Source organism: Megalobrama amblycephala, linkage group LG13 (assembly GCF_018812025.1).
Source record: "Megalobrama amblycephala isolate DHTTF-2021 linkage group LG13, ASM1881202v1, whole genome shotgun sequence".
Taxonomy (NCBI): Eukaryota; Metazoa; Chordata; class Actinopteri; order Cypriniformes; family Xenocyprididae; genus Megalobrama; species Megalobrama amblycephala.
In genome coordinates this window covers 25,917,786-25,942,913 of record NC_063056.1, presented here as the reverse complement: position 1 = coordinate 25,942,913, position 25,128 = coordinate 25,917,786, and the positions used below count along the sequence as shown (strand labels likewise).

Below are 25,128 nucleotides of genomic sequence, written 5' to 3'. Positions count from 1 at the left end.
ATATATTACATATATTTTAATTATAATCAATAGCCTTTGATATATATATATATATATACAATCGGTGCATCTCTAATATATGTAATATATATATATTAGAGATGCACCGCTACAAAATTTCTCCACCGTTGCCGATAGCCGGTTATTGATATCTGCCGATATAACGATACAGATAGTTTGGGGGTTTAGCCTTTTTATATCTTCTTTTAAATTAATGATAATTTCATTATAATTAATAATTAATCATTATATTTTTAATTATTATATTTTGAAAGAAATGTATATAAAAACTTTATTCTCTCCATTTCATCAACTTGTTTCAGAGTTACTTTTATCAGTTATAAACAAACATTACTAAAATTAATATTAACTAAATTCTGAAGAATAAATGAATATTTCTGAACTTTCTGAATGTTATTAATTCATATAATTACTATTAATTTTGAACATCAAACTGGTTTCTTAGCATTTTCTTTACACAAATCACAAATTCAGTGCATTTTCCTGCCCTCTTATGATTGATATTGATATATCGGCCCTGACTATCGGCTGTTTTTAAACTATCGTCTGATAGTCGATAGTGTGAAAATTTGCTTTTATCGGCTGATTATTTTTATATCAGTGCATCTCTAATAATATATATATATATATATATATATATATATATATATATATATATATCAATGTATATTTGAGTGTGTGGCCAAGTCTTTTCTAGCCATTTCTTAGTAGTAAAAAAAAAACTGCATCATCATCCAGACCAGAAAGACTCTATGTGATGTATCTTAAAGTTTGTATGTATATTATGCGTATATAAAATATATGATGTACAAAATGTGTGTGTGTGTGTGTGTGTGTACGTTCATGTGCATGTATGCCCATGCATGCTGAGCTTTGCTTTTGACAATCCAAGACAAATTAGGAGGGTGATGGAGGAAGACAGAGAAAGAGCAGCCGTGTCAGTGTGCATGTGTGTGAGTGCGCCTCTGCACCGAAATGTCACAACATGGATCGATGGGGCTTAACGAGGTCCGTGGGCCTGATGTGGTCAGAATCCCCCAAAATGATCTGAATCTGTCCCCCAGCTCAATCTCATACCTGAAGCTCAATGCCAACCCCACCCCCCCTTACACATATTAGGGTACTTGATGGTATTAGACTGTAAGGACACCTGGAACGTCGATGCTTTTTGAACTTGACAAAGGGGGAGTCCCTCGGCCTCATCCTGAGTCGCAACAACAAACACAAGCTTCAAGAGAAAAACACTTCTGACGCTTTCACGCACCGAGGTGAACAGAAAAACGACACTTCCACTCAAATAATCAGAAGGTTTTTTTATGATTTCAAAGTGCTGAACAGAGCCTCCAGTGAACCAAAGAGAAAAAAACTAAACAAACCAAAGAGACATTGAAAAACATGTTTTTTTTTTTTCTTTTTTTTCAGGTTTCTTCTCCAAAAAACAATGCACAACTTGTACCACAAGATTTGAAAAAGCTATCAGATAAAAACACTTCAAAATATTAGTTTTGTATTGTGTATATATATATATATTTATATATTTATATAATTTGTACTTTCTCATCTGTTCAAACTGCTGCCGTATGATAAAGTAAGCGAGAACGCCCAGTCAGTACGTGTGTTCAAGCCCTTATGGAGCCGGCAGTCTTTGCAAAATAAATACAAGCACAGGCGAGAAGGAGAAAACCATGCATATAATCCGTTTTTACTTTTTTGTACATATAAAAGACATTTTTGCAACAATGTCCTCCATATTAATAAATGGCAAAGACAGTATAAACATATAAAAATGAGCATGAATGCGGAATGTTTCATTCCTTCCATTCTCTCTCTGCACCTGCATCTCTCCGGCCTTCTCTTATCATCCTCCTCCTCTTCCTGTTTTTTAAGTGCTCAAAGCCCAATTCTACTCTTTTTAGTCTGTTATCCTAATGCTAAATCCCTTGGTTTTTCTTCTTCTTCTTCATAATAATAATAAGAATAAGAATAATAAAAACTACAGTAATTTCAAGTCTGTGGAACTTCGTCATTAAAAAGTTAGTGCGCAGACTGGGCTAAATCATCTCAATTGAAACCGTTACCTTACAAGGCGAGTCTTAGTATTAAAATAATTTAGAGTTTGAAATAGGACTGGAACAAACATACACACACACTCTCTCGTTCTCTCCTCTCTCTCGTCCTTTACAATAGCACTTAGTAAATTGCACTTGTTTGCAGGTTTTTGGGGTGTGATCAACTGTGATTCTAGACATTAATGCACTCTGTCGTTCTGTCTGTGTGGCGAAAGCCTCCCTCAGAGACACTCCTACATGTTTTCACACACACATCCACTTCATTTCTGCCAACGACAGTTGATATGTCATAATCTGGCATCTGAAGCTGACGTTTTGGATCCGTGCGTATGTGTGAAAGGACAGTTCGCGTGCTCTTGTGTGTCTGTGATTGTATGTTTGTGATGAACACAACTGCTGTCATTGAGGTGGATTGTGGTGGAACTTTTGGACCGCCTGCAAAGGAGCCGTAAAGTGTGCGTCCTCACATGCACGCACACACTTACACACATTCTCGCATCGTAATACTTCTCCCGACGTGGCGCACTGAGCTACAGGCATCGCTCTCGTTCCCAGTGCGCGTTACGCCAGATAAGCTCAAACCCTGCCTCGTATCTACACTATCAGGCGCAGAGCAGAGATTAAAAGCGCTTATATGATTGGTTTCTCCTCAGACACATTTGTTTCCTGCGAGGATTTGGGGACTCATGGGAAATCGAGTTCAGTATCACTGTTAGCTACTGGCTCTGTCCCTTCCCAGGGTGAGTTTATAGCCGCTGTGGGCGTGTCTGAGTGAGCTTGTGGGCGTGTCAGTGGTGTGCAAAAGTGGGCGTGGTCATCAATAGGGCAAGGTGTCCAGAAACCTATCGATGAGTGGCGGGGGTGGGACCAGGTCCTCAAGCTTCAGGTAGAAGATCCTCTGTAAGCCTTGCGTACGCTGAGATCGAAGCTCCGTCCTCAAGCCCAGCACAGCTCCCACTGGGGGTGGGGCCTTGCCAGTTGAAGCCACACCTCCTGCGCAAACCGAGCTCAGATGATCTCGCAGGCAGCAGATTATTTTGGATTGCAGTTCCTCCACTTTTTTGGGCTCCTTCAGACCAGGACATTGCTCTAAAATGAGAGGAAAGAGCGAGAAAGAGGCTGAGTGCTTTTAAGTTCATTTAAGTCTAAAATGTCACTACAACTCTTCACTTGCACCACTGAAAATAAACATCCCAAACATACGCATGACTTACTCTATCACTTTGTATTACAGTAGCAATACCTGTAGTTGGTTTAGAAATTGACAATTTTTTATTTTATTCTCATTTTTGAAAAAAGTACTGAAACCAAAAGATTTTCCTGACATTTGGATCACTGATGCTGAAGGATCACTACACATATAGTGCTTAGTGCAGCTCAAATCATGAACAAATGACTGATTTATATATATATATATATATATATATATATATATATATATATATATATATATATATATATACACACACACACATACATACTGATAGTCATAAGGTTCTGAAAGCTGAAAAATAGAGCTGATAAATAAGCTTTCCATTGATATATGGTTTGTTAGGATAGGGCAATATTTGGCTAAGATATAACTATTTGAATATCTGGAATCTGAGGACGCAAAAAAAAGTCCTTAGCAATGCATATCCACTCACAAAAATACATTTTTGATATATTTACAGTAGGAAATTTCCAAAATATCTTCATGGAACATGATCTTTACTTAATATCCTAATGATTTTTGGTATAAAAGAAAAATCGATAATTTCGACCCATTCAATGTATTGTTGGCTATTGCTACAAATATACCCGTGCTACTTATGACTGGTTTTATGATCCAGGCTCACATATATATATAAATATATATAATGAACTACATATTATTACATTAAATAAAATTAATTCATATTAAATACTATTTTTCTTATGATTCTCATCCCTAATCAGCAGTCTAGCGTGACTCTGTACCACACTTTAAACAACTCTGTGTGTAAGTGCCCACAGTATGGCTTTAAAACAGAGGAAGTGCAAAGAGATGCTGGCTTGCTTTGGATATATCTGTGTGTGTGTATGTGTGTTCCAAATCTATGTCTAGAGCTGCTCCATTGTCACTGCATTCAGCCTACGTGCTCTCTCACTCTCGCTGTTTTTTTTTTTCCTTGCTTTCTCTGTCTCTCCCTCTTTCCTGGGGGATGATCGATGGCACTCTTTCACCACAGACACTTTTAGAGGGTCGATAGACTGAGTGGAGGAGTGGAGAGAGGGAGAGAGAGAGCTAGAAAGAGAGAGAGGTAGGGACTAGAGCTCTGCTGAGTAGCGCTCAATTCCTCTACAGAGTTAAGTGCTGCTCCATAGGGGCTAACACACACACAACACACACACTGTAGACTGTGGCAGAGAAAAGGGAGGTGAAGATTGGGTGCTGGGTGGGTGACTGAGGAAATTGATTGACACATATACATATATATCTGTTTCGTTTCCACACTTAAGTTTTCTTGCTGTCTTTAAAGTCCTTGTTCTTATTGTGAATTATTCATTGGTGCATGTTATTCCAGATTAAAAATATTTGTCTTCGTAATCTTTAATCAAAGTGTAATATCTTGCATTCCTTCTGAAACGATTTCCCTTTTCCATTAGCGCCAATTTTTTTCCCATTACATATGCAGTTTCAATGTTGCATTACAGAAGTAAATGCAATTATCTTTTTTAGATTTCACACTGTTTAAATGTTTTACCTAAAATAGCATGTTTCCATCCAAGTTTTGAATTTACTTTATGTGAAGCATCGGAATATCGCAAAAACATTTTTGCGAATAAAGCAGCATTATATTTTCTTCTCTGGGCTAAATATTCATTCACATGACTTGTTGAATTTAATTTATGTGAAAATCTGAATATGGCAACATTTTTTTTTTTTTTAAACAGTGTTTTTGTGATATTGTAATATTTTCTTCTCTAAGCAAATTATTGAAGCATGAATTTTATGCGAAAAATCAGAATATTGCAAAAAAATAAAAAATAAAGCAGTTTTTCTATCCCATGTAATATTTTCTTCTCTGAGCGAATTGAGGCTAAGTCACATGACATTTTTGAAACACATCTATGAATTTTTTTATTTAATAAACATGTTTCCGTCATAATTTGTTTTCTTAACAAATAAAAAAAATGTATCCACTTCAAGTTAGCGTTCAAGTTATGAACATTTTTTAATTTGATTTGCATCTCTATGTTTCAATCCAGCACTTTTTATGCAATATTCCAATTCTTTTAATGCTTGCCAGAATGTGCCCATGTTTCTCTGTGTGTGGTGAAAGGTGTGTTGGTCTGTATATAGGTCGACCTGCTGTTTAGCCTCTATATTAATAATGCATGGTAAGACTTGAGCACCTGCTGACCCAAACACACACACTGTCCTACTTTGTCAACCAATAATCAACTAACTCCACCTGTGCTCATAGAGGAGAGGCACACAAACCTCACACCATCTCTGTGTCTCTGCTGTGTGTGATTAATGGGGATTATTTCTGCTGTCCAGGTAAACCTAATATCTGACAGCACCTGCCCCACACCTGTGATCACTGTGACGACTGCTAGCAGCCGGACAAAAGGGGTGTAAATATACAAAAACAAGAACGAATACATTTGGGTGCGTTTCTGAGGTTGTGCGTTACCTGTGAGCAGCACTAGGGCACACAAGCAGGAGAACGCAGGCATGTCGAGGTTGAGACCCTGCAGGTGAGCGCTGAAGTCTCGGATGGAGTCCAGCCATTCTCCGAAGCCACGCAGACACTGTAGCCGGTGCAGGACCAGGCCCGTGCAAAACACGAACTTCTCGTCCGCCAGCAAAGACCTGGGCAAAAGAGAGAGGGAGAGGGGTTTAGATGAAGAACTGTTGTTATTTATACAGCTTCAAGGTGCTGTTTGAAGCCACGAGTTCAGTTGCCGTCTTTCATCTTTTAATTAATCGCCGTTCTTCTCATTCCCTTCAGAACAGGTACCTGTTTCAATTTAGCGAGCCTCTAATTCTGTACGTAGCCACACACGCTATCAGAAAGCACACACAGTCTCTGCTGTGACACACACACACTGATTATCACCTCTCTCTGATTCATGTGATGATGATCTGCTCTCTGATTGGCTGCTGAATCTGTGTTTAAGGCATACTGCACGGAAACAATTACCATAGCGACAAATGAAAGCCAGTACAGGGAAGAGCACATCAAAGATAGGAATGGACCTAATTATGCCAAGCTTTCCCAATTAAAGCTTTTAAAACATTCCTGAGATTATACTCTTATTTCTCTCTCTCTCTCTCTCTCAGCTCTGTCCTTCAGGGTTGGAGGGTTCTGGGTCAAAGCAGTAAAGTTTTATCTTCATGGTCTCACTGTATTCTCAAGAAGAAAGTTTGTGTGTAATAGTAGCGAAACACCCAAACACTCACTCTCCACTCATCCATCGCTCTCTTCTTTTTCTTCTCCTTCTCCTACTCCATCCACTCATCCTCTCTCTCTTTTGGTCTGTCTTAAGCCCTTTGCTCTCAACCCTGCAATTTAGAAAGAAAAACTTCCTCTCTTTTTTCCCATAGAGTGCTGGCTTCTGCTGCGTGAACTGTTCTTCATTAGTCTGCATGAAAACACACACTTGTAGACGAGGAGAGGAGAGGAGGAGTAATGGAAAGAGGATGAAGGGAAATACGGCGAGGAGGAATATTTGAGAGTCATCTTCTGAGTTGCTTTTGAAGCCCAGTGGGGTAAATAATCAAAATGTGTGCTTCATTAATGCAGCCTAATGTTTTTACGCCACTACACTTGAACGCATATGTACAGAACCCACAAACACGCAGTTGCTGATGTTATATTGGAAAGTGAGCATCGTTTTGCCCAGCCTATTCACTTCAGTAGAGCACTTGAAGTGAGTACTATGAAGGGCTTTATGCTCTTGTATGTGGGCGTCTGGAATACCCTACATGAAGAAGCACGTCACTTTTTTTTTAAAGCAGAAAATTACCTTGATAACAGCATATTAGAATGATTTCTGAAGGATCATGTGACATTGAAAACTGGAGTAATGATGCTGAAAATTCAGCTTTGCCATCACAGAATAAATTACATTTTAAAATATATTAAATTGTAAAATTTTTTTTACAATATTCCTGTTTTTAATATATTTTTAATTAAATAAATGCAGCCTTTGTGAGCATAACAGACTTCTTTAAAAAACAAACAAACAAAAAAAAAATTAAAATCGCAGGTAAGATAAATGCCAAGTTTAAAAAATGACTTTATGTTTTAAAATGATGCACCACCTAGGATCACATGATCATAAACGGCAAAATGACTTTCTTGCATGTATCCTTCACTACCAGGGCCCTTCATAAACGGGTTCAAAAATGCCCTTTGCAATCAGTCCATTATCTACAGTGGCATAGAAAGAAAGACGGAAAACAGGAAGTGAGCAAACACACAATGAGTGAAAGCTCCTCATTATTACAGAACAAAATTAACAACAGCACCCTTGAGGAGGGAAACGCACACATTCCTTTTAAATTTGCGTCAGAGCGAGTCGGTCTCTTTGCCATCTATTCATTCATTAGCCTCAATGCGGCTACGTGGCGTGATATGTGCATGATGTGTGCATTTGTGAGCCACATCAGATGCCATTTTGTTTTTTGGTGGTGTACAGTCTATTTTCAAAACATGAGAACTGTGAACGTTTGCGAGCGGAAAATGTGCAAGTTTGCCCATATTGTGAAGTCGCCACACATTGGGAGCGCGTATCTTGTGAGTTTTCAAGTGTCCATGACGTAAGCCCGGATGAATCCCCCCACTTAAATGAGTCAGAACCCAAGTCTGCAGCTCCCTACTGAGGCTGTGACGCCACCACCCACTGCCCTCCCTCCCCGCACCTGCTCCTACACCATCAGAGAGGGAGAGAGAAATACAGAAAGAGCACCAGAGCTAGTTAAACAGGGAGCAGCTGAGCTGAGACAAAAATCCACTTCCTGTTAAAGCAACATCAGAATGTCACTGAGTCACTTAGACACATCCACACACGCACACTTCTACTTAAAGTCAAGAAACAACAGGTTACTTCTAGACTGGATTCAAACTGCTTCGGCCTTTTGAGTAAAACAGAGATGCGACTTGATAGGCAAGAGTTTGGGGAATGCAATATAAGAGATCATCAAAACAGAGCTGTTTCTGCCACACATAATGTCTTGGGAGGGGTAGGTGGTTAAGCCGGGCTGTTAACCAATAAACTTAAATAAGTGAATTCCACAGGATCTTCCACACAGTGTCCATAGTAACCTTACAGTGCTGAATAGAGAGCGAGAACACACACACACACACTCATTGTTGCATAGGAAGTCACAATGTAACTAATAGCGACTGCAGCATATTACACAATATAAATCCTGACACTGGCTGTGAATGACTTCTTTTAGTCATATTGATACTTTACACCTCAATCTAATTTCTAAACCAGATCCCAAGTGACTTACACAACATCACTAATAGCAAGTCATAGAAAAGTCATAGTCTGACAGTTGCTATGAGATATTATGAGTGTCAAGTCAGAGTGTAATTGCTATAACTTTGCTATAACTACAATTTCCTCCCACAGCTGTAGCCATTCTGAAGAGAACTGAAAATGTCTAATTAGGATATTATCACAGTCTTTATTCTCTGTATTGTATTACATACAGAGTATTTGCATGTGGGCGATATAGCGGATATTAATTATATATTGCTGGTAATACAATATTAAGCAACATTGTGAATATTTTGATGATTCTGATGCACTATTTGGCATCTCTGATTAAACTTTAGAAGCAAAAAAGCGATTAGAGTTGAGTTCATTCCTGTGAATCAGTTCAAACTGTTTGTTTCAACACATTGATTCATGACTCTGATTAAATATATTTATTTTTCTTTTGCAATTTAATAATTAATGCATCAAAGATTTAAATAATAATAATATTAAATATCACTCTTTCTTATATTTCTTTAGTGAACAATCGTAAAGGAACAACATTTTTATTGCATTTTACTTCTTGCATTACACGTTTTGAATCTACTTGGCTAAAGTGATTGAAAAAAAAAATCCTTTTAAGCAATATTAGGTAAATGCATAAATATGTGTATGCTATATTGCCCAGCTTTATTGTTATGGATGTTTTAGCGTATGTTGAAGATTGTGTACTTTTGAAGTCAGAGCCATACACTGGAAGTCTACATTAGAAGTATGTGTGATGTGAGATGATGTGAGATCTGTGTGCGTCTGCATGTACCTGTTGGCGAGGCGAAGCACAAAAAGCTCAAGGAAGGCAGAGTCAATGAGCAGATTCTGGTCATCGTGGTGAAGCTCAGAGAATCCAGGCAGCCGTTCGGCCCAACAGCGCGTCACCTCCATGGAGCCAGTTAGCACTCTGTAGAACATCTGGATCTGCTGAGACTCAGATAAACCCACTGGCTCCACTGCACTGAACTACAGGAAGAGAGAGAGAGAGATGAAAATGCCACATAAATCACAATCACTCATACGGTGAACCCTCTGATTCATAACAACAACTATATAATGAACAAATTTTTGCATTTTTTAACCATTCAGGGGGAAAATGCTAGGTCTTATCCATCATGAGTCTTTGACCCTTTCTCATAGTTTTATATGACTGTCCTCTTAAAGGTGATTTTGTTTTTTGTACATTTTTATAAATTCAAAATGGCTGACAAAAGTTTGACTGGAATTTACCATTGTTTATTGCAGTAGACAAAAGTGTAAATCTTTTTAAATGATTTTTGGGAAAATAATAATTAATTGTATTGAATATGTATTAAGAAAATGAATTGAAATTTAAATCTGGAATGTTAAGAAAATTAAGATTTTTTGTTTTCTAATTTAATAATTCATGCATCTAATGGTTATATGATGATTTCTGAAAATTAGCCTTAATTTATGCAAGGATTTCCCCAGACTCAGGTACCTGACTGTAGTCCAGTTCTCGTGGTGTAGACTGGGAATAGGCCCGCACTAGTGCGTTCAGCAGGCTGAGGGGAGGTGATGGGGGCGAGGGCTCTGGCTGAAGGGGACTCTTTGGTTTAGACGGCAAGCGACCTCTCCTCCCCTTCAGGTTGTCTGTGCGCACCACTGTGTCAAACACACACTCAGTTTAGACAATGAACACAGTTAAAACATCTAAATAATATTATAAATGAGTACCATTCAAATCATATAATGCAATTCCACAAATAATGACAATGTATTTGAACACTTGTGAGCATTATTATGTTGCTAAATGATATTTCATATTCATTATGCCAATCCAGCAATTTGTCCTGAGTATTTTACACGTCTGTTTAGCAGTTTTTAACAAAACTTCAGAAGTCTCTCTATCTTTTTCTATGCCTCTCAGCAATGCTTGACTGACCAGTAGGGGGCAGTTGAAAGCTGCACGATTGCAGGTCTTGGAGGGAACTGGGTGAGCGAACGTGAGATATAAGAACAATGTATGTCGGTCCTAATCACCGGCCGAGGTGGATAAGATGATCTAAGGTGTGGTCTTTATAAATCACGTGGTATTCATGCTTAAATTCTACAAGAATTAAATTTCCCCATGAACACATGTGCTTGTGACTGTCCTGTGCGTTGTGTTATTACCGGTTCTGAAGCTGCTGATATGCTGTGATTGCAGAGGCGAAGCACTGCCGGTAAACACCTCCATTATAGTTTAATTCATGCACTCATTCTAACCAACCAAACCAGCTACGCGCTGAATCTGTATTAATCCACGCCGCTTCTTGAGCGTAGTGTGTGCATCCGCGGGTTTTATGTCATTAAGATAAAGAGTGTCTATCTCCTTTGCATCAGTCTCTAACCAGAGGTCCAGCCGAGGTCATATGCACCAGGGCCTATTGTGTGATAATTGGTTTGAGTGGCTTGGCCAGACACATATTATAGGTGTATGTGTGTGACTGTGTTCGATACCTTCTTTCACCATGCCTACACTGAGACACTTCTGGAAGCGGCAGTACTGGCAGCGATTTCTTCTCCTTTTGTCCACAGGGCAGTTTTTACTGGCCAAACACACGTACTTCGCATTCTTCTGCACCGTCCTCTGCAGCCACCGACAATAAAAAGAGAAAAGGGAGAGAGAAGAAAACAATAAGCTAACAGGTCTAAACATTTCATTTATTTAATTTGATCCCGTTTTTGGCTAAGAATTAAAAAGGAAGCTTGCAGGTCAGATTTTAATTACAATGTGAAAAAGCTCCAGCTCCATCAGGATAATTAGATAAAATTAATTTCCCAACATGCCTTGCCTGCAGGAGGGACAATTTTATTAGCGCAAGCTACTGACAATGAAGATCAGTGCAAAGCGTGCTGAGGCCGCTCCCGCGAGACATCCCGCACCGCGTGATAAAATTGTTTGTGAAACTCGCGGGTCAGCTCACGGCACCTCAGGGTTTTGGCGGATCGTGCCTCTACAATAACCCACCCCAGGAGTTGTTTTCTCCTCGGCTGGGTATGCACGATTATTACTGACCTTATTAAAATGAAATAAAAATGATCTGCGAGCACTCCCGCCACTAAAAACCATAGAAAAGAGGAAAAAGACTTAACACAAGCTTTGCGTATGACAACGCTAAGGTTGAGACATCAAGTGCACGTGCTACTGCCGAGCCAAAAGACTAAGCACTTGCGTGAGACCAGTAAGTTCTGCGGTGATTAAGGTTATATACAAAACAAACAAAAACAATGCTTTAACAAGCTACAACTGCGGCCAATTTAATAGTACTAAAACGCACATCAACAAAGCTGGTTTCATTGTGCAGTTATTCAATTAGCAAGGCTGCTAGTAGTTAAAATGAACTAAAAAAACTGAAGTGGGAAACATAGCCTTCATGATGGTCATCTAGGTATGAATTTCATTATATTTTATCTTAAAAAAGCTTATAGTTTAACACTATCTTTGTATATCAAGTGACTAGCAGCTAATGGCCCACTCAAGTTTTTTTAGTTTAATTTATTTTTCTTTTTTTTTCTTTTTTTAATCTCACTTTAATTTTTGGTTTATATTAAAACACTTTATAAAGAAACACCATAAAACATGCAGCTGTTTCCAACAGGTGTAAATGAAATCAATCAAACCACCTGCTTTTCCCAGGAAGCTGAAATTTTATCATCAGGTGAAGCTAAAACACCCACCCACATACACGTTATCCATGTGATTTGCACGGTTTCTTATATTTCACTTAAATTGAACATAAAACTACCACAGCGGCGTAGTAGAGTGGACTAATCTCCCAGTGGGCACGCAAATGCACTTGTTAGCTAGGGGTGTCTACTCAGTTACAGCTAAATTCACACTGATTCAGTATGACTTGATTAAAATACAACCTGTGGAGCACATCATCTCAAAAACACCCTAGGCTTAGTCGAAGAAAAGAAAAAAAAAAAAACGCATCCACCTCGTTGTTTCCCTCTGAACCACATGCATGAGTTATATGAGTGCAATTCCGTTCTATACTTCATTGCCGGTTCAGACTGTGACAGATTCTGTCTGTCGGTCACAGTCAGTGTACAGCCCGCAAAACAAAGGTTTTATTGATGCAGGAGCTCACCAGATGAATAGACATCTCATGATGTTCATAAAATAAGATAAACAGCTGTACATATGACGGCCATTAAGTGACTGAAACATCTTCTGTGTGTGTACGTGCATGTGTATTTGTGTTTATTTATGCTCTAAACGATGTCACAGTGCAAAATTGTCACGGTTACAATAGGTTTCTGACTTTTTTTTTTTCAATGGGAAACGGAAATCTGAGGTTATTGTTACTTTTAAGAACGTATTTCTCCCCACAAACAAATGGCAAAAGGCCTGAAAAACATACATTAAACTTCTTTAAATATAAAGGTTCCAAAGGAGGCCATTTTATCTTAACATTAAGAACATTTTAATAATCAGAAGAACCCTATTCCACTATAAAGAACCTTTTGAGTATTGAAAATGGAACCATAAATGCCACTAAAGAATTAAGAGTGTATTTATTATTGTCTAACTCCCATCATTCTCTCATGCAAGCACACACACTGAGCTGCGGTCCAGTGCACAGCAGGGTCCGTAGGGTCGGTAAAGACAAGCAGTTGTGGATTCATGACATGTAACATGTGCTAATGGCCCTGTCGCACATTAAAACCCCTTAGGGAACCTATATCCCCCTCTCCTCGTCCTCCTCTAATCAGAGATGATCAGACTATCTTCTCTCGCCCTCTCCTCTGGGTGTGTAATTAGACGTGTGTGTATGGCTGTTCAATAGGAGAGGTGGAACTGGGTCATCATTAATTGGTTAAGTATGTGTGTCTGCATGTATTGCGCACTTAGTATTATAAGACGACTGTCTGTGAATCAAGCACATTTTAGTGTTTATTATTCTCTATAAATGCCATATGCTGGCACAAATGCACATCTGTCTTTGTTGCAACTGATTTAACAAATGCAAAGCTAAAGGAAAGTGCTGGAGATGATTCTAATTCAGTTACTAGCAGTTGAGAGCTGTTAAACTTTCATTTCAGTGAAGTGGGTTGAATGTGGAGGTTTTGTGAATAAGCGAGCCTGTGCAGACCCTCCATTAAGGTAAATATTCAGAATAAATATTCTCACTTGGAGCACGTTATGAGTCACAGAGCAAATTACAAACCAAATAAATGGTGTGAAAATAAGTGATGGGAGCGAGTGAACAAGAGAGAGAAAAGATTTTGCGTGCTGAAATTTGCCAATTATTTACTGTTTTTCATTGTGAAACGGCAGAACAGTTTGTATTCAGATGTAAAGCAGAACCATAAGTGAAATGATTTAGTGCCTGTTAATGAGCAAATCTAAAGCCAGGGGGGGAAATCTGAATAATTTTAGTGGATAAATGCATCCACAATCCATTAAAAATTTATTTTAAAAACTAATGTACTAGAAATCAATGTGCATAAATATCACAATAAACCCTATTGTATAAAAACACATTTACGAGAAATTTTAAAAAGAGAATTAGCAGTTTGACAAAAGCTATACACTGACACACAATACACCGGCTTGCATTAAAATTCACCTGCTAATATTTATATTGTGAGTTAATGAGTTGACTGAGATAATTAAATGGTGAGTGTGTTTTGCGAGTTAGGGGTGACGAGTGCGTGTATGCTGATCGTCTAAGACTTGCCAATGTGCATATGTCATTGTTTGTGGATGTCATTTGCGTCTGTGCATGTGTGCCAGTGTAGCAGTAATAGCTACAAAGCCTCAGGCTTACCAACCCCTGCTTTTATTAATTACTAAATAAAAACTAATTGTGAAACTAATTGAAAAGAGGCATAATTTATTTCTGCACCAGACCACAGGCCATTTTCAATTATTTCAGCTCTGCCACTCTCGCTCCTTCACTTTCATTGTCAGTCTTTCAGCACAGTCTCTGTGTATTTTAAGTCTTCTCACTGTTTCTGTAATATTAACCTAAGCAAATCAAAATTAATACATTATCCCAAAATGTAAAATATGTTAAAGTCAATGTAACTGTTAAACTGAATCTCTATTGAAACTTTCAGTCTGTGTGTGTGTGTGTGTGTGTGTGTGTGTGTGTGTGTATATGTGCGTTTCTGGCTACAGCTCCAAGCTGCTGTATTTTAAGTGCGCGCCGCTGTCACACCTCTAACTGGTCACCGAGGGAAACGACCCTCACAGACGCCGTGGCAACCGCCACTCAGACGATTTGTGAGAGCACTCAATGACACACACACATTCACACTCAGTACACACAAGCCAATGCTTTCATGAAAAGGATGAGCAAACCTGTCACAGTTGTGCCTCTGAAACTGAAACTAAACAATTTTTCAGTTTTTGTGCACAAATTATTTTCTATACAGCCTCAAATGCTTCTTGTATGTCGTATCCCAACCCCCTCTTCAAAACAAAACAACAAAAACACACACAGCTCACTGAAGAATCGCTATTCACACGGTGGGCTTTAACCTTGGTTCAAACGCCTGCAGAGTGCGTTACAATGGTTGGTTAACCCTGAGCCTCACACTCAGAGAATGAGGTGCGATCGGTGTAGAGCCGCGTGAGGCTCTTCAGCCAAGAGCTCCTTTCAAACCAAGAACAAAACTAATGACCACTAATGAATACACAATAAACAAACACTACCCTGCCACATAAGAGACAAAAAAACCTACTGACCGGCACACACTGTACAATAAAGAGCAAGTTCAACCCTCTTACACTACATTTAATGACAGACACACTCAAATACACAATGAGACATGCTATTCAAATTAAGCACACACTGAGGAACATGTATCAATCAACATAAACTGCAAACACCCACTTCAGCTTCTACAATACTACAACCATATGCAAAAATGTAAAGCATTATGGGAAATCCAAATGAGAGATTTCCTAACTAAGTACTTCCTGTCAGTTTCAGTTGACCTCAGCGTGTTCATTTCTTTCACTAGTTCGGTTTATTTCTCTGTGTTTTCAAGGTATAGTTCACCCAAAAATAGATATTTTGAAGAATTGTTTTTGTCCATACAGTGATATTCTGTGGGGTCTAAAGTAGTGGCTGGGGCTCACTAGGAGCAAACTTCCAAAGGGGCCACTTTAAAGTATTTAAATGAATAAATTATTATTAATATATTCAAATAATCAAACTCTAATTTAAATTAAAATGCTAAAAATCAAATCAAATCATAATTTGGACTTTATTTTACCTCTCAGTAACTACTGTTCTTGAAACTTCTGGAATAAAAAAAATGAATTTTGGTTACTTAATTTATCAATAATCCCAGTTCCAGTTCATTGAAACGAGCAGTTTTGTCATAATTACAGCAGAAATACAGAAAATATCTTAGAATCACTAGAATCACAACATCAGACACTAATAAATTTTATTGTATGAACAAAAAAACTGAAACTTTTTTTCTAAATATCTTCTTTTGTATTCCAGGGAAAAAAGAAACTCACACAGGTTTGCAACAGCCTGATGGTGAGTAAATTTTTGGGCGAACTATACCTTTAAAGGCCCAAGTACACATGAGTCAGTTATTCTGCAGTGGAATCCTCCTATTTGCATTAAACAGAACACGTTGTATGATTCTATCAGTGAAAGTGTGTAAGGATTATTATGCATTTGCAATGGCATACTTGTGTAAATAGTAGTGACAATGATGAAACTTGGGTGCGTCTATATTTGATCAGGTCGAGAGTTGTTATAAGAAAACGAAAGCCCTCTGTCCTGCAGAGATGCTGAATTCTTACCTTAAAAAAGCCTTTGCAGCCCTCACAGGTGCGCACGCCATAGTGCTGACAGGCCGCATTGTCTCCGCACACCGCACAGGTACCCTCTCCGGAGCTGGTGCGACTGGGCGGCGATGGCAAACTCTCTCCCAGAAGCGGTGGGCACGGGCCCATGCCCAGAGAGCGGAACGCCAGGCCTCCCGGCTTACCCATGTTCAGCGGGTACATGTGTGAGTGCGTATGGGAGTGCACGTGTGAGTGCGTGTGCGTGTCCAGGCTGGGTGGCACATGTGAAGATGAAGAGGAGGATGACGGAGAACGTTCGGGGCGCAGCGGAAGGCCGATGCCGGTGTCGTAGCCGCTGGTGGATGGTGGGGTCTGCTCGTAGAAATGAGGGAAGCGAGGGCTCTTCAATGGGCCTTCAATCAAGCAGGGCTGGGGCACAGGGGGAAGACTGTGTTCATCCCACAAGAAAGAGCTGCTGGGTGGCCCGGGGTGAAGCGGCGTGGGGGGTGTTGAAGGGGGCGACTGCTTAAAGTACATGGAGCTCCCAGCTATTGCTTCGTCGGATGGTGCCATGGGTGGGAAAGACTCCTCCTCCTTCTTGATGATAGGGCGTTGAGGAGGGAGTTGATACAGACAGGAGGGTTTCGGCTCAAAGCCGCCCTCCACAAACACATTAAAACTGGGCAGGGAAGTAGTGGCGGCTGCCGCCGAGATCTCCCCCCCACCGAGCTCACACTTCGTGTAGTCTGTCGCCATGAGGTCAGCACTGTAGTCACCATGGTAACCAAAGGACTGGGCGGAGTAGCTGGACCCATGAGGTGCAGGGCCGTACTGGGCCTGAACGCAGGGCATGTCTACAGAGACGCGGAGAGAGGGAGAGAAAAACGAGAAAGAGACTTAATGACTATAATATTGCCTTTTGGCTGAATTTTGACTTCAGGTGTGCAGAGGATATGATGTCAAACAGGGCATTTCAATACTATTCTGTTAGTACCAAGTTAGTAGATAAACCATTCTTGGAAACATGGATTAGGCCGTGAGCTGGTGGGCACACATGCAAATAAAAAAAAATGCACGCCTCATTCCTGGCCTGGATTCTCACATGTTACAAATTGCAGAACAAAACATCTTCTGAATTAAAAATAATTCTGTCAATATTTACTTACACTTATGTTTTATGATTTTCAGTGGAACCCAAAGTTATTTTCATTCCATCCTTTTTTATTTTTATTTTTTATTTTTACACACAATGAAAGTTACTGAGGCTGACATCTCCACTGAAGAAATTCATATGAGTTTGGAACAACATAAGTGTCAGTAAATGATTACAGAATTATCATCTCTGGGTTAACTATTTCATTATTAAAATATTTCCTTAATCTCAGCAATTTTTTTCTGGATTTAAAGTTCATGCCACTCTTGTGAGCAAACACTGTCCAACCCAGCGAGCACACACATATCTACACTTGACTCACAAATCATTCTTTGATTATCCATCAAAAGTCCTTATATTTCGTTCACTTGGCATAATAATAAAAGCATAGCTGTAAACATGAAAACCGCACAAAACAATGTGACAGAAAAAGATGAGTTTAGTCACTTGCTTTCAAAACATAACGCCTAAAAGTTTAGATAAATATTCATGATCGTTTTAACTCTAATTTTATTAATTAAATGTGCACCAAGCACCTGTTGAAATACAATGTTCTTATTAAAACCCATGAGGAACTCCCTTGTTTCTGCTAATTCGTAGTAGGCAGTATCCTGAGCCAGCTCTGCGCTCCAGGAAAACCATATTGCCAGAGCGCGCTCTCAAAGTTATATAACTTACAACTGTGCGCCTTGACACAGCTGTTTAAGTGCGTCTGTGCAGAGTTACCTGAGTCCGTGAGGAAATGTGTGTGCGTGTCCTTTGTTTGCTTATTTTCCCTAGGTGGGGAAGTGTAAACAAACCCGACGTCGGATTGACGCTGTCGTGTAGTGACTCCGTAATCCTTGTGCCTCCAACACGTCATGTGTGTTTAGTAAAATCAGGAGGCTTATCAATTATGAACGCCTCTCTACCTGTGATGACTCGAACCTGTGTGCGCGCGTTCCATTTCCTACGCACGTCGCTGGCTATGCATACAAACGCATATTGTGGCATACAGCATCATGGATAAAATTGAGTTTAATGTCAGTAGACATTTGTGTCACACCACTGGATTCAAAGGATACAATGCATTACACATGAACAGACAGGGCTTACCTAAAATAAACTTTTTTTTAATTCAACTTTCCTTTGAGAATTGATTGTCTGTTTGTATTGAAGTTTTGTTTACTTTTATTTAAATTAAGTAAACTTTTTCCTCATTATCCACCTTACTTTAAATGTTAATTCTAGTAATAATAACTAATGTCGCTATATTATTTTTCTCCAGGTATGCTTCAATTTTACATTTGTATGAACTGCTATTCAATTTAGAAAGAAAGTAAATTAAAAAAAAGATAAATAAATAAAGGCTGTCCCACATGTTTCAGTGTGCAGATTTTAAATTACTTACAATGTTGTAAAGTTAAAAGAATTTCTAATACATTTTGGGTAGGGTGTTCAACTGTCGTTGATCTCGCGCGCAACCCAAACAGTCTTTTAGCGCCCCTAGCGCACATAGCTAACCATCAACTATAGCCAATATTAAAGACATGTTTAAACAAAATCGATTTTTGTGTAAATCTATAAAACGTGATAAATATTGCCAGTATTTGTGTTTTAACCAATGTCATACCCCATCCCCAATTCGCAACTTGACATGTAGCCATAGGAGAAGAGTTTTACGTCAGAGGTGTTGAAGCGCGGGCGGGTGGGATAAGGTGCGACCCCTTCATCGTCATGGATACTGACGAAGGAATGAATGGTTTGAGGTCAGTCTGTCTCGCGCTGGATGGAGCGTTGCAAAAACAAGTCAAACTTTAATACACGACTGATATCACACAGAAAAAAAAAAAAAAATTAAAAAAAAATTAACGTGCGCTTGAGATAAACACTTTCTTCCCAAGGCAATTGTTTTACAAACAATGCCATTCTCGTTTTAAATTTGCAACAACAACAATAATAAAGTTTTTTATGAGTAAAAAAAAAAAAATCTGTCTGCCTAAGAATATAAGCACAGATATGCTGATAGACATACTTTTGAGTAGCCTAGCTATTTTTGGAATCTGAAAATCGTGTTAAGCAATATGGCAGTTAGCCAATCAAGGTTTGGGTGTCTTTTCTGACACACTTAAGATCAGCTCAAATTATGTAAGATTATCCTTGCACACAAAAAACAGGATTTTACTTTCTGTCTGTCTATCTCTTGTGTGTATCCGTTTATGGTTTGTTTGTGCACGTGCAAACCCCACAGCACGTCGATCCTCTACCTCAGCTCCACATTTCATCATGACACGGATAATAAAAATGGAAACGCAGCCAACATAACGTAAAAAAGTCCAAATATTAAAAAGGTCTAGACCACATAAAGTCATACTGAAACGATGCTTTACTGCTCTAGTGTATGTGTGTGTGTGTGTGTGTGTGTGCGTGCGTGCATCAGACAGAGAGCCTCACACAAATACACACGCAGGCTTATAGAAAGCGCTTTAGAGGGATGAAACAGTTTCTAACCTCGAGGTGTGCATTTTAGATGGACAAAATGCAGCTGTTCCAATAACTGTGATCGCTTGTTCATTGTCAGAGTGCCATAGATCTAACAAACAAAAAATCAACGACATAAAAAAAATAAATAAATGCACATGACACGCTAACCAGTATGAATTTGCTCTTGAAGCAGACAAGCAGGCAGGCAGCACAATACATTTGCGCAAACTTTCACTTTCTATAGGCTACACTATGAGACAACATAGACAGTGTATTCTAAACAGCAGCACACGAGGTTGCTATGACCATGAGGAAGACCATGTGTTGTGATAGCCTACTACTGGTAGCGTACAAATATAAAATGAAAGCTATAATAGATTGAACTCTTTTCATGAATTGGAACATAAGTGAATGTTGCCTTATCTGCCATAAAATGTCCAACCACCATCTGCGCGTTTCATGTTTTTAAAAAAGAATTAGCTAATGCAGTTTGATGAGGAATGTTGTACTGAGAAACGACAATGCCTTTAAAAATCAGTTATTGGTCCGGTTATTTGCATTTAAGCTCTCAAGAAAAAATAGCTTAAAATACACCATATCAAAACTCTCTAGTCATATGAACTGATTATTGTTTTACAGACAGACCTGAAAACTTTGTTTTATTATAATTTTAGCAGGTACAAAAACATATCACAGAGATTCCCTGAAATTTCCAAGTTTCCAAAGTAAGACAAACCAATGCAGCACCTTCATCGGCATGTAGGATATTCAAAATTATAGCAACAAAAACTTTACTATCTTTATACCATTCGGTTTACATTGAGTAAATGTGATGTTCTTAAAACTATAAATTTATTATAGCTTAATATAAACAGTTTTAATACACACTACATACACATCAAGTATGTTTGGAAAAGCTCTCCAGAGTGGAGAGAAATTTTTCACTGAGACTTGTGGTACCTGATTGGCCTTTTGCTCGCTGAATCGTGGTCGGTTTCTCGGGTGGAGGCTGCACGCGTCTGGGGTTCGGGGCTGCTTCAGCACACGCGGCGGGTGAGGTATCCGGTAGCCGGGACTCAGACCTGGGCTGCAGGCGCTCTTCCGAACCGGTGTCTGGAATCGGGAACACAGAATAATTTAGTTCACTACGACAAAAAGTCACACACACACACACACACACACACACACACACACACAAAACAAACAGTGAACTGGCAAAATAATAGAGACATACAGGCTTTTCTGATAGTGCAGATTACAGTTATTTAAAAATAATTTATAGCCTACTTTAAATACAAGTGTGCAAGCCAATAAACAAGAGTTAAAGGTTAAAAGAGCGTTCAGGTTCCACCAATAGGCTATAGCCTAAGTCTAAGCAAGACTTTTTTTATTTTTTCTTTACAAAAATCTAACCCCTTAAACATTTGCATGCAAAAAGTAATGGAGATGCATTAGGTCGTTTAAATTCGTTTACTGGTGATTTGTAGCCTATATTTTTCTTAAATCAGAAAATCACACTAAATATAATGACATGTTCAGAGTATGTTAACTGTAAAATAGCCTACTCCTTAATTATGTTGACAAATACTGAACTATTACTTAGACAAAGTTGGAGATACTTGTTTGTTTGTTTTTTAGCTTACATTAATAATAAAAATAAAACTTTGACAACGATGCAATTTCAGCCTTTGGAAACAAACCACTCTTAATAAAAAAGAAAAACCCAAAAACAAATTAAACTGGACAAAACTGTCTTGTATCACACTCGATGGAAGAAAAAAAAAAAAAAAAAAAAAAAAAAACACGTGAAAAAAATGCATTGAAGTCGAGAAGTAATATACATTGTTTAAGCACAAAAAATAACTCAATAACAAAAATCTCACACGTCTTATATGCAATAGGCTAAATAACGGAGTATTTCATTTTTCCTTCTGGTGCTGCATTCGAGCATGAACATAAAACTGTTCTGGGCGTCTAATAAAAGATCTTGCCATGCAGTTTTTTGTTCCATTAGCACAGAATAATGGCAATCTCAGTGAAAGTTGGACAATATTCACCTGTGCACTCTCCGAAGTCTGACTATCCCCGTCTTCGGTCAAATAGGCTAAAACCCAAGCGCGCCACCGAAGAGTTTTTAAAAGCGACTAGCGCCCCCTCCCTGACAGTGGCGCGCTCACACAAAGCCAGCCCTCGAATTGAGCACTGTCTTTCTCGTCCCTGAAACTGCTAGAAACAAACCCCAGAAACCTTCATGGTTTGGGAATATTGAAACTTCAGGTACTCATTTATGATTTGATTGACAATTGTAGTCAGGATAATGAAACATAGGCCAAAAAAAAAAAAAAAAAAAAAAAAAAGTGAGAGAGAGAGAGAGAATTTTGGGTGGCCTCATAAATAAGCTATTTTATTTCAACTACAATGAAGCTGGCAGCTCTCTGTTGACTTTGTTATGTTTGTTTTTGAGTTCAATCGTTTGTCTTTCTGAGGTTATGTGTGATTTTACCAGAGCGTGTTTCAGTGTGTACGCATGGAGCCGCCGGTCCGCTTGTGCCCCGGTAACCTAGAGAACCGCGAGAGAGCCCTGAAGCACGCGCTTTAGAGGCGCTCCGTTCTGCGTTCAATAAGCGCGCGAGATAGAGGCTTTCCAGCAAACACACAAAGAAAGGGAGAGAGTGGAGATAAAGGGATGGAAAAACACAAGTACAGTAAATTAGCTTGGAGAACGGGATTTGACACCCGACGGGGACAGAGACCTGAGGGAAAGAGACAGAGCTTTACCAGGCTCCGTGACCTGATCTCGCGTGCACTGGAATAAAACTTTAGTATAGGCTACAACAACTCACCTGGATCACTACTCTGATCAATACAATATTGTCGTATCATATATCTCTTGGGGGCGGTTCTGTCTCCACTCTCACTATTCTGGCATGTGGGCAACTGCCAATGAAATAAATTTCCCACAAGTTTATAAAGGTGTGCCGCTCATAAATGTCATTGCAGCGTGTGCTTTGATTCTTGCATATATGAAATTCACACCACAAATTAAAGTGAAAGAAAGCACCTTTTAAAGCACAACAAGAGTGTGTTTCTTATGGGTGTATTGGTGTCACTTCATACAACTACCAAACATAAGATTGTAAACACCACACAGATAGCCTACTCCCAATAAACTCAGTCACGTTGTATAGCATAAGTCATGTTGTTTGTTCAGAAATTACAGATTTAAAGTCTTCTGACAGCAGAGAAACACTGGCTTTACAAATGTGTTGATATTAGCTCATTAAAAAGCAGCATAGGCTATAGCCTACTCTGGCGAGAACCAAAGTGTGAGAATGGTAAATATAAAACTTAAGTTATTTGTGGCGACATTATAACTGTTTATATTTGATTACTGTGCAAATGTGTAGCCTATTTCACTGTGTAGCCTATATTCGCGTGCGGTCCTTCCGTATAGCTTCAGGATCAAGACAGAATGAATGAAGCTCGTGTAGTCATCTCATTGAAACGTGGCAAAGCAATATTGATGAGACTCTAGATCAAATAACTGAAAGTATTCTTAAAGCATATACTACTACGAACGAATAAATAAACACTCGCATAATAATAAGTAACGCTTTTAAGAAGCGAGGAGCGCGCGACACTCACTCCGTCTACTAGGCGCATCTCACGAGACTCTCTACCGGCCCCGCGCGAGCTCACAGCGGTTTCACCGGGGTGAGGAAGAGGCATCCCATTACCATGACAACCTGAGAGAATATTATAGGCTACGTCTCGCAAATTAAATTCGGATTCACTCCATCCATCTACAATGACATCGCACACAACACAGTTTGTATTTACGCGGTGGGGATCGAACATTCAACAGGTCATTCAGACCAGAAAGTTCTCTATAACATAATGCCATGCAGAAATATATGAATGGAGACCGCAATACAAATGACACAAATCAGCCAAAGCATGTTGTCGGTAATTTTACATTTCAATGCGTAGCTACATTTGTGTGATTTTTCTATAAAGCGTATTAAATTAAAATTCCCACTTACTTGATTTCTGTTGAGGTTCCGTCTTTACATATGTTTGTAAAGCCTTAATAATTCCTTGTGCATATCCAACAGAAATTTGTAAAAACTGAAAATAGTGGTTGAATGGAAGTTGGTTTTAAAGTCGCAAAAGTTGATAATTTTTCATTAAAAAATATTATTTGACTGATTTTCCTCTTAGCTAAGAAGAAAAAAAGTACTCCGTGGTTCTGTCAGCTCCACTATAACAGAGTCGGCGATAGTAACGGAGATGCGCTGTGCTTAAGTTGCAATGTGCCTTTGTTTATGTGGCGCGCTGAACGAGAGAAAGTCTAATAGCACATTTATGTCCAGCCTTTCTAGTCTGGAATGCACTACGTCAATGTGACGCCATGGGAGAGGTGACGTCGAGCGTGCAATGCGCTCCCCCGGCCTTGCTGGTACAGTAAGCCGTACAGTCCATGCCAGGAGAGAAAGAGAGAGAGAGAGAGAAGAGAAGGAATAATCTTCTGACTCTTTGTCAGGGGTTCTCTGAAATCGCGCGGTAGGGCATGTTGTCGACTACTTGCTAGTGGAAATTAACAACATGTAATTCGTGTCAGAATAATTTCAGAGCTCATGAAACTATTTTAAATGTTCTTAGCAGTTGCCGATTTATAATACGAATTGATTGATAATAGCCTAATGCACATAAGTGTGGCCTCTTCAGTTTTTCACTATATGAAATACTCTCTGTAACCATATTGTTTGTGACCATACGCGTTTATTAAAGTGTCCAAGGTTGCTACACACGTTGTATGAAAGTGTGCGCATGTGAACTTTCTCCTAAAAATATTAGGCAGACTTCCACTTAACAAGCAGACTAGATAGAAAAGCCCTTTTTGTTACTGCACTAAATGTCACTTTACCCCAATGCAAACAAAAATATAATAAAATAATCAAGTATAAATTATAAGACTGAGTTTGTGTTGATTTAAAACCCTAGAGTGCCTCCGCCGTGCTCACTAAACAGATGATTAAATATAGCTAGCGTACACCATACTTAAAAAAACAACATCAACAGCCAATCACAAGACGCGTAATTTCTTGGCCACGTTCTAATTCTGGCCAATGATCAGC

General features: G+C 39.0%; 1 protein-coding gene across 4 annotated transcripts; it reads right to left on the bottom strand.

Moving 5' to 3' along the window:
• Positions 1 to 1,319: 1,319 nt before the first annotated feature.
• nr4a3 (nuclear receptor subfamily 4, group A, member 3) lies at positions 1,320 to 24,391 on the bottom strand. 4 transcript variants are annotated; one of them, XM_048153288.1, is made up of 9 exons: positions 22,048 to 24,390; positions 20,951 to 21,103; positions 20,018 to 20,099; positions 16,390 to 17,228; positions 11,067 to 11,196; positions 10,066 to 10,229; positions 9,373 to 9,569; positions 5,753 to 5,931; positions 1,320 to 3,179 (listed from the first exon to the last, which is right to left on the bottom strand). In XM_048153288.1, exons 3-9 carry the CDS (start codon positions 20,079 to 20,081, stop codon positions 2,908 to 2,910), a joined length of 1,845 nt encoding a protein of 614 aa, XP_048009245.1. In that variant the 5' UTR covers positions 20,082 to 20,099; positions 20,951 to 21,103; positions 22,048 to 24,390; the 3' UTR covers positions 1,320 to 2,907. The 4 variants fall into 4 exon arrangements, with proteins under 4 accessions (XP_048009245.1, XP_048009244.1, XP_048009246.1 ...); XM_048153287.1 differs by having other exon boundaries at positions 24,034 to 24,390; XM_048153289.1 differs by lacking the exon at positions 20,018 to 20,099 and having other exon boundaries at positions 24,034 to 24,391.
• Between the last annotated feature and the right edge of the window lie 737 nt (positions 24,392 to 25,128).

Bases quoted from the DNA above. Each gene is read 5' to 3' on its own strand.
- nr4a3 (XM_048153286.1), bottom strand. From the start codon at position 18,389: ATGACGTGTTGGAGGCACAAGGATTACGGAGTCACTACACGACAGCGT. The intron at 17,229-18,253 runs GTAACTCTGCAC...GCGTCTCTGTAG, and splicing joins ACATTTCCTCACGGACTCAG to ACATGCCCTGCGTTCAGGCC. The intron at 11,197-16,389 runs GTAAGAATTCAG...CGGTGGCTGCAG, and splicing joins GCTGCAAAGGCTTTTTTAAG to AGGACGGTGCAGAAGAATGC.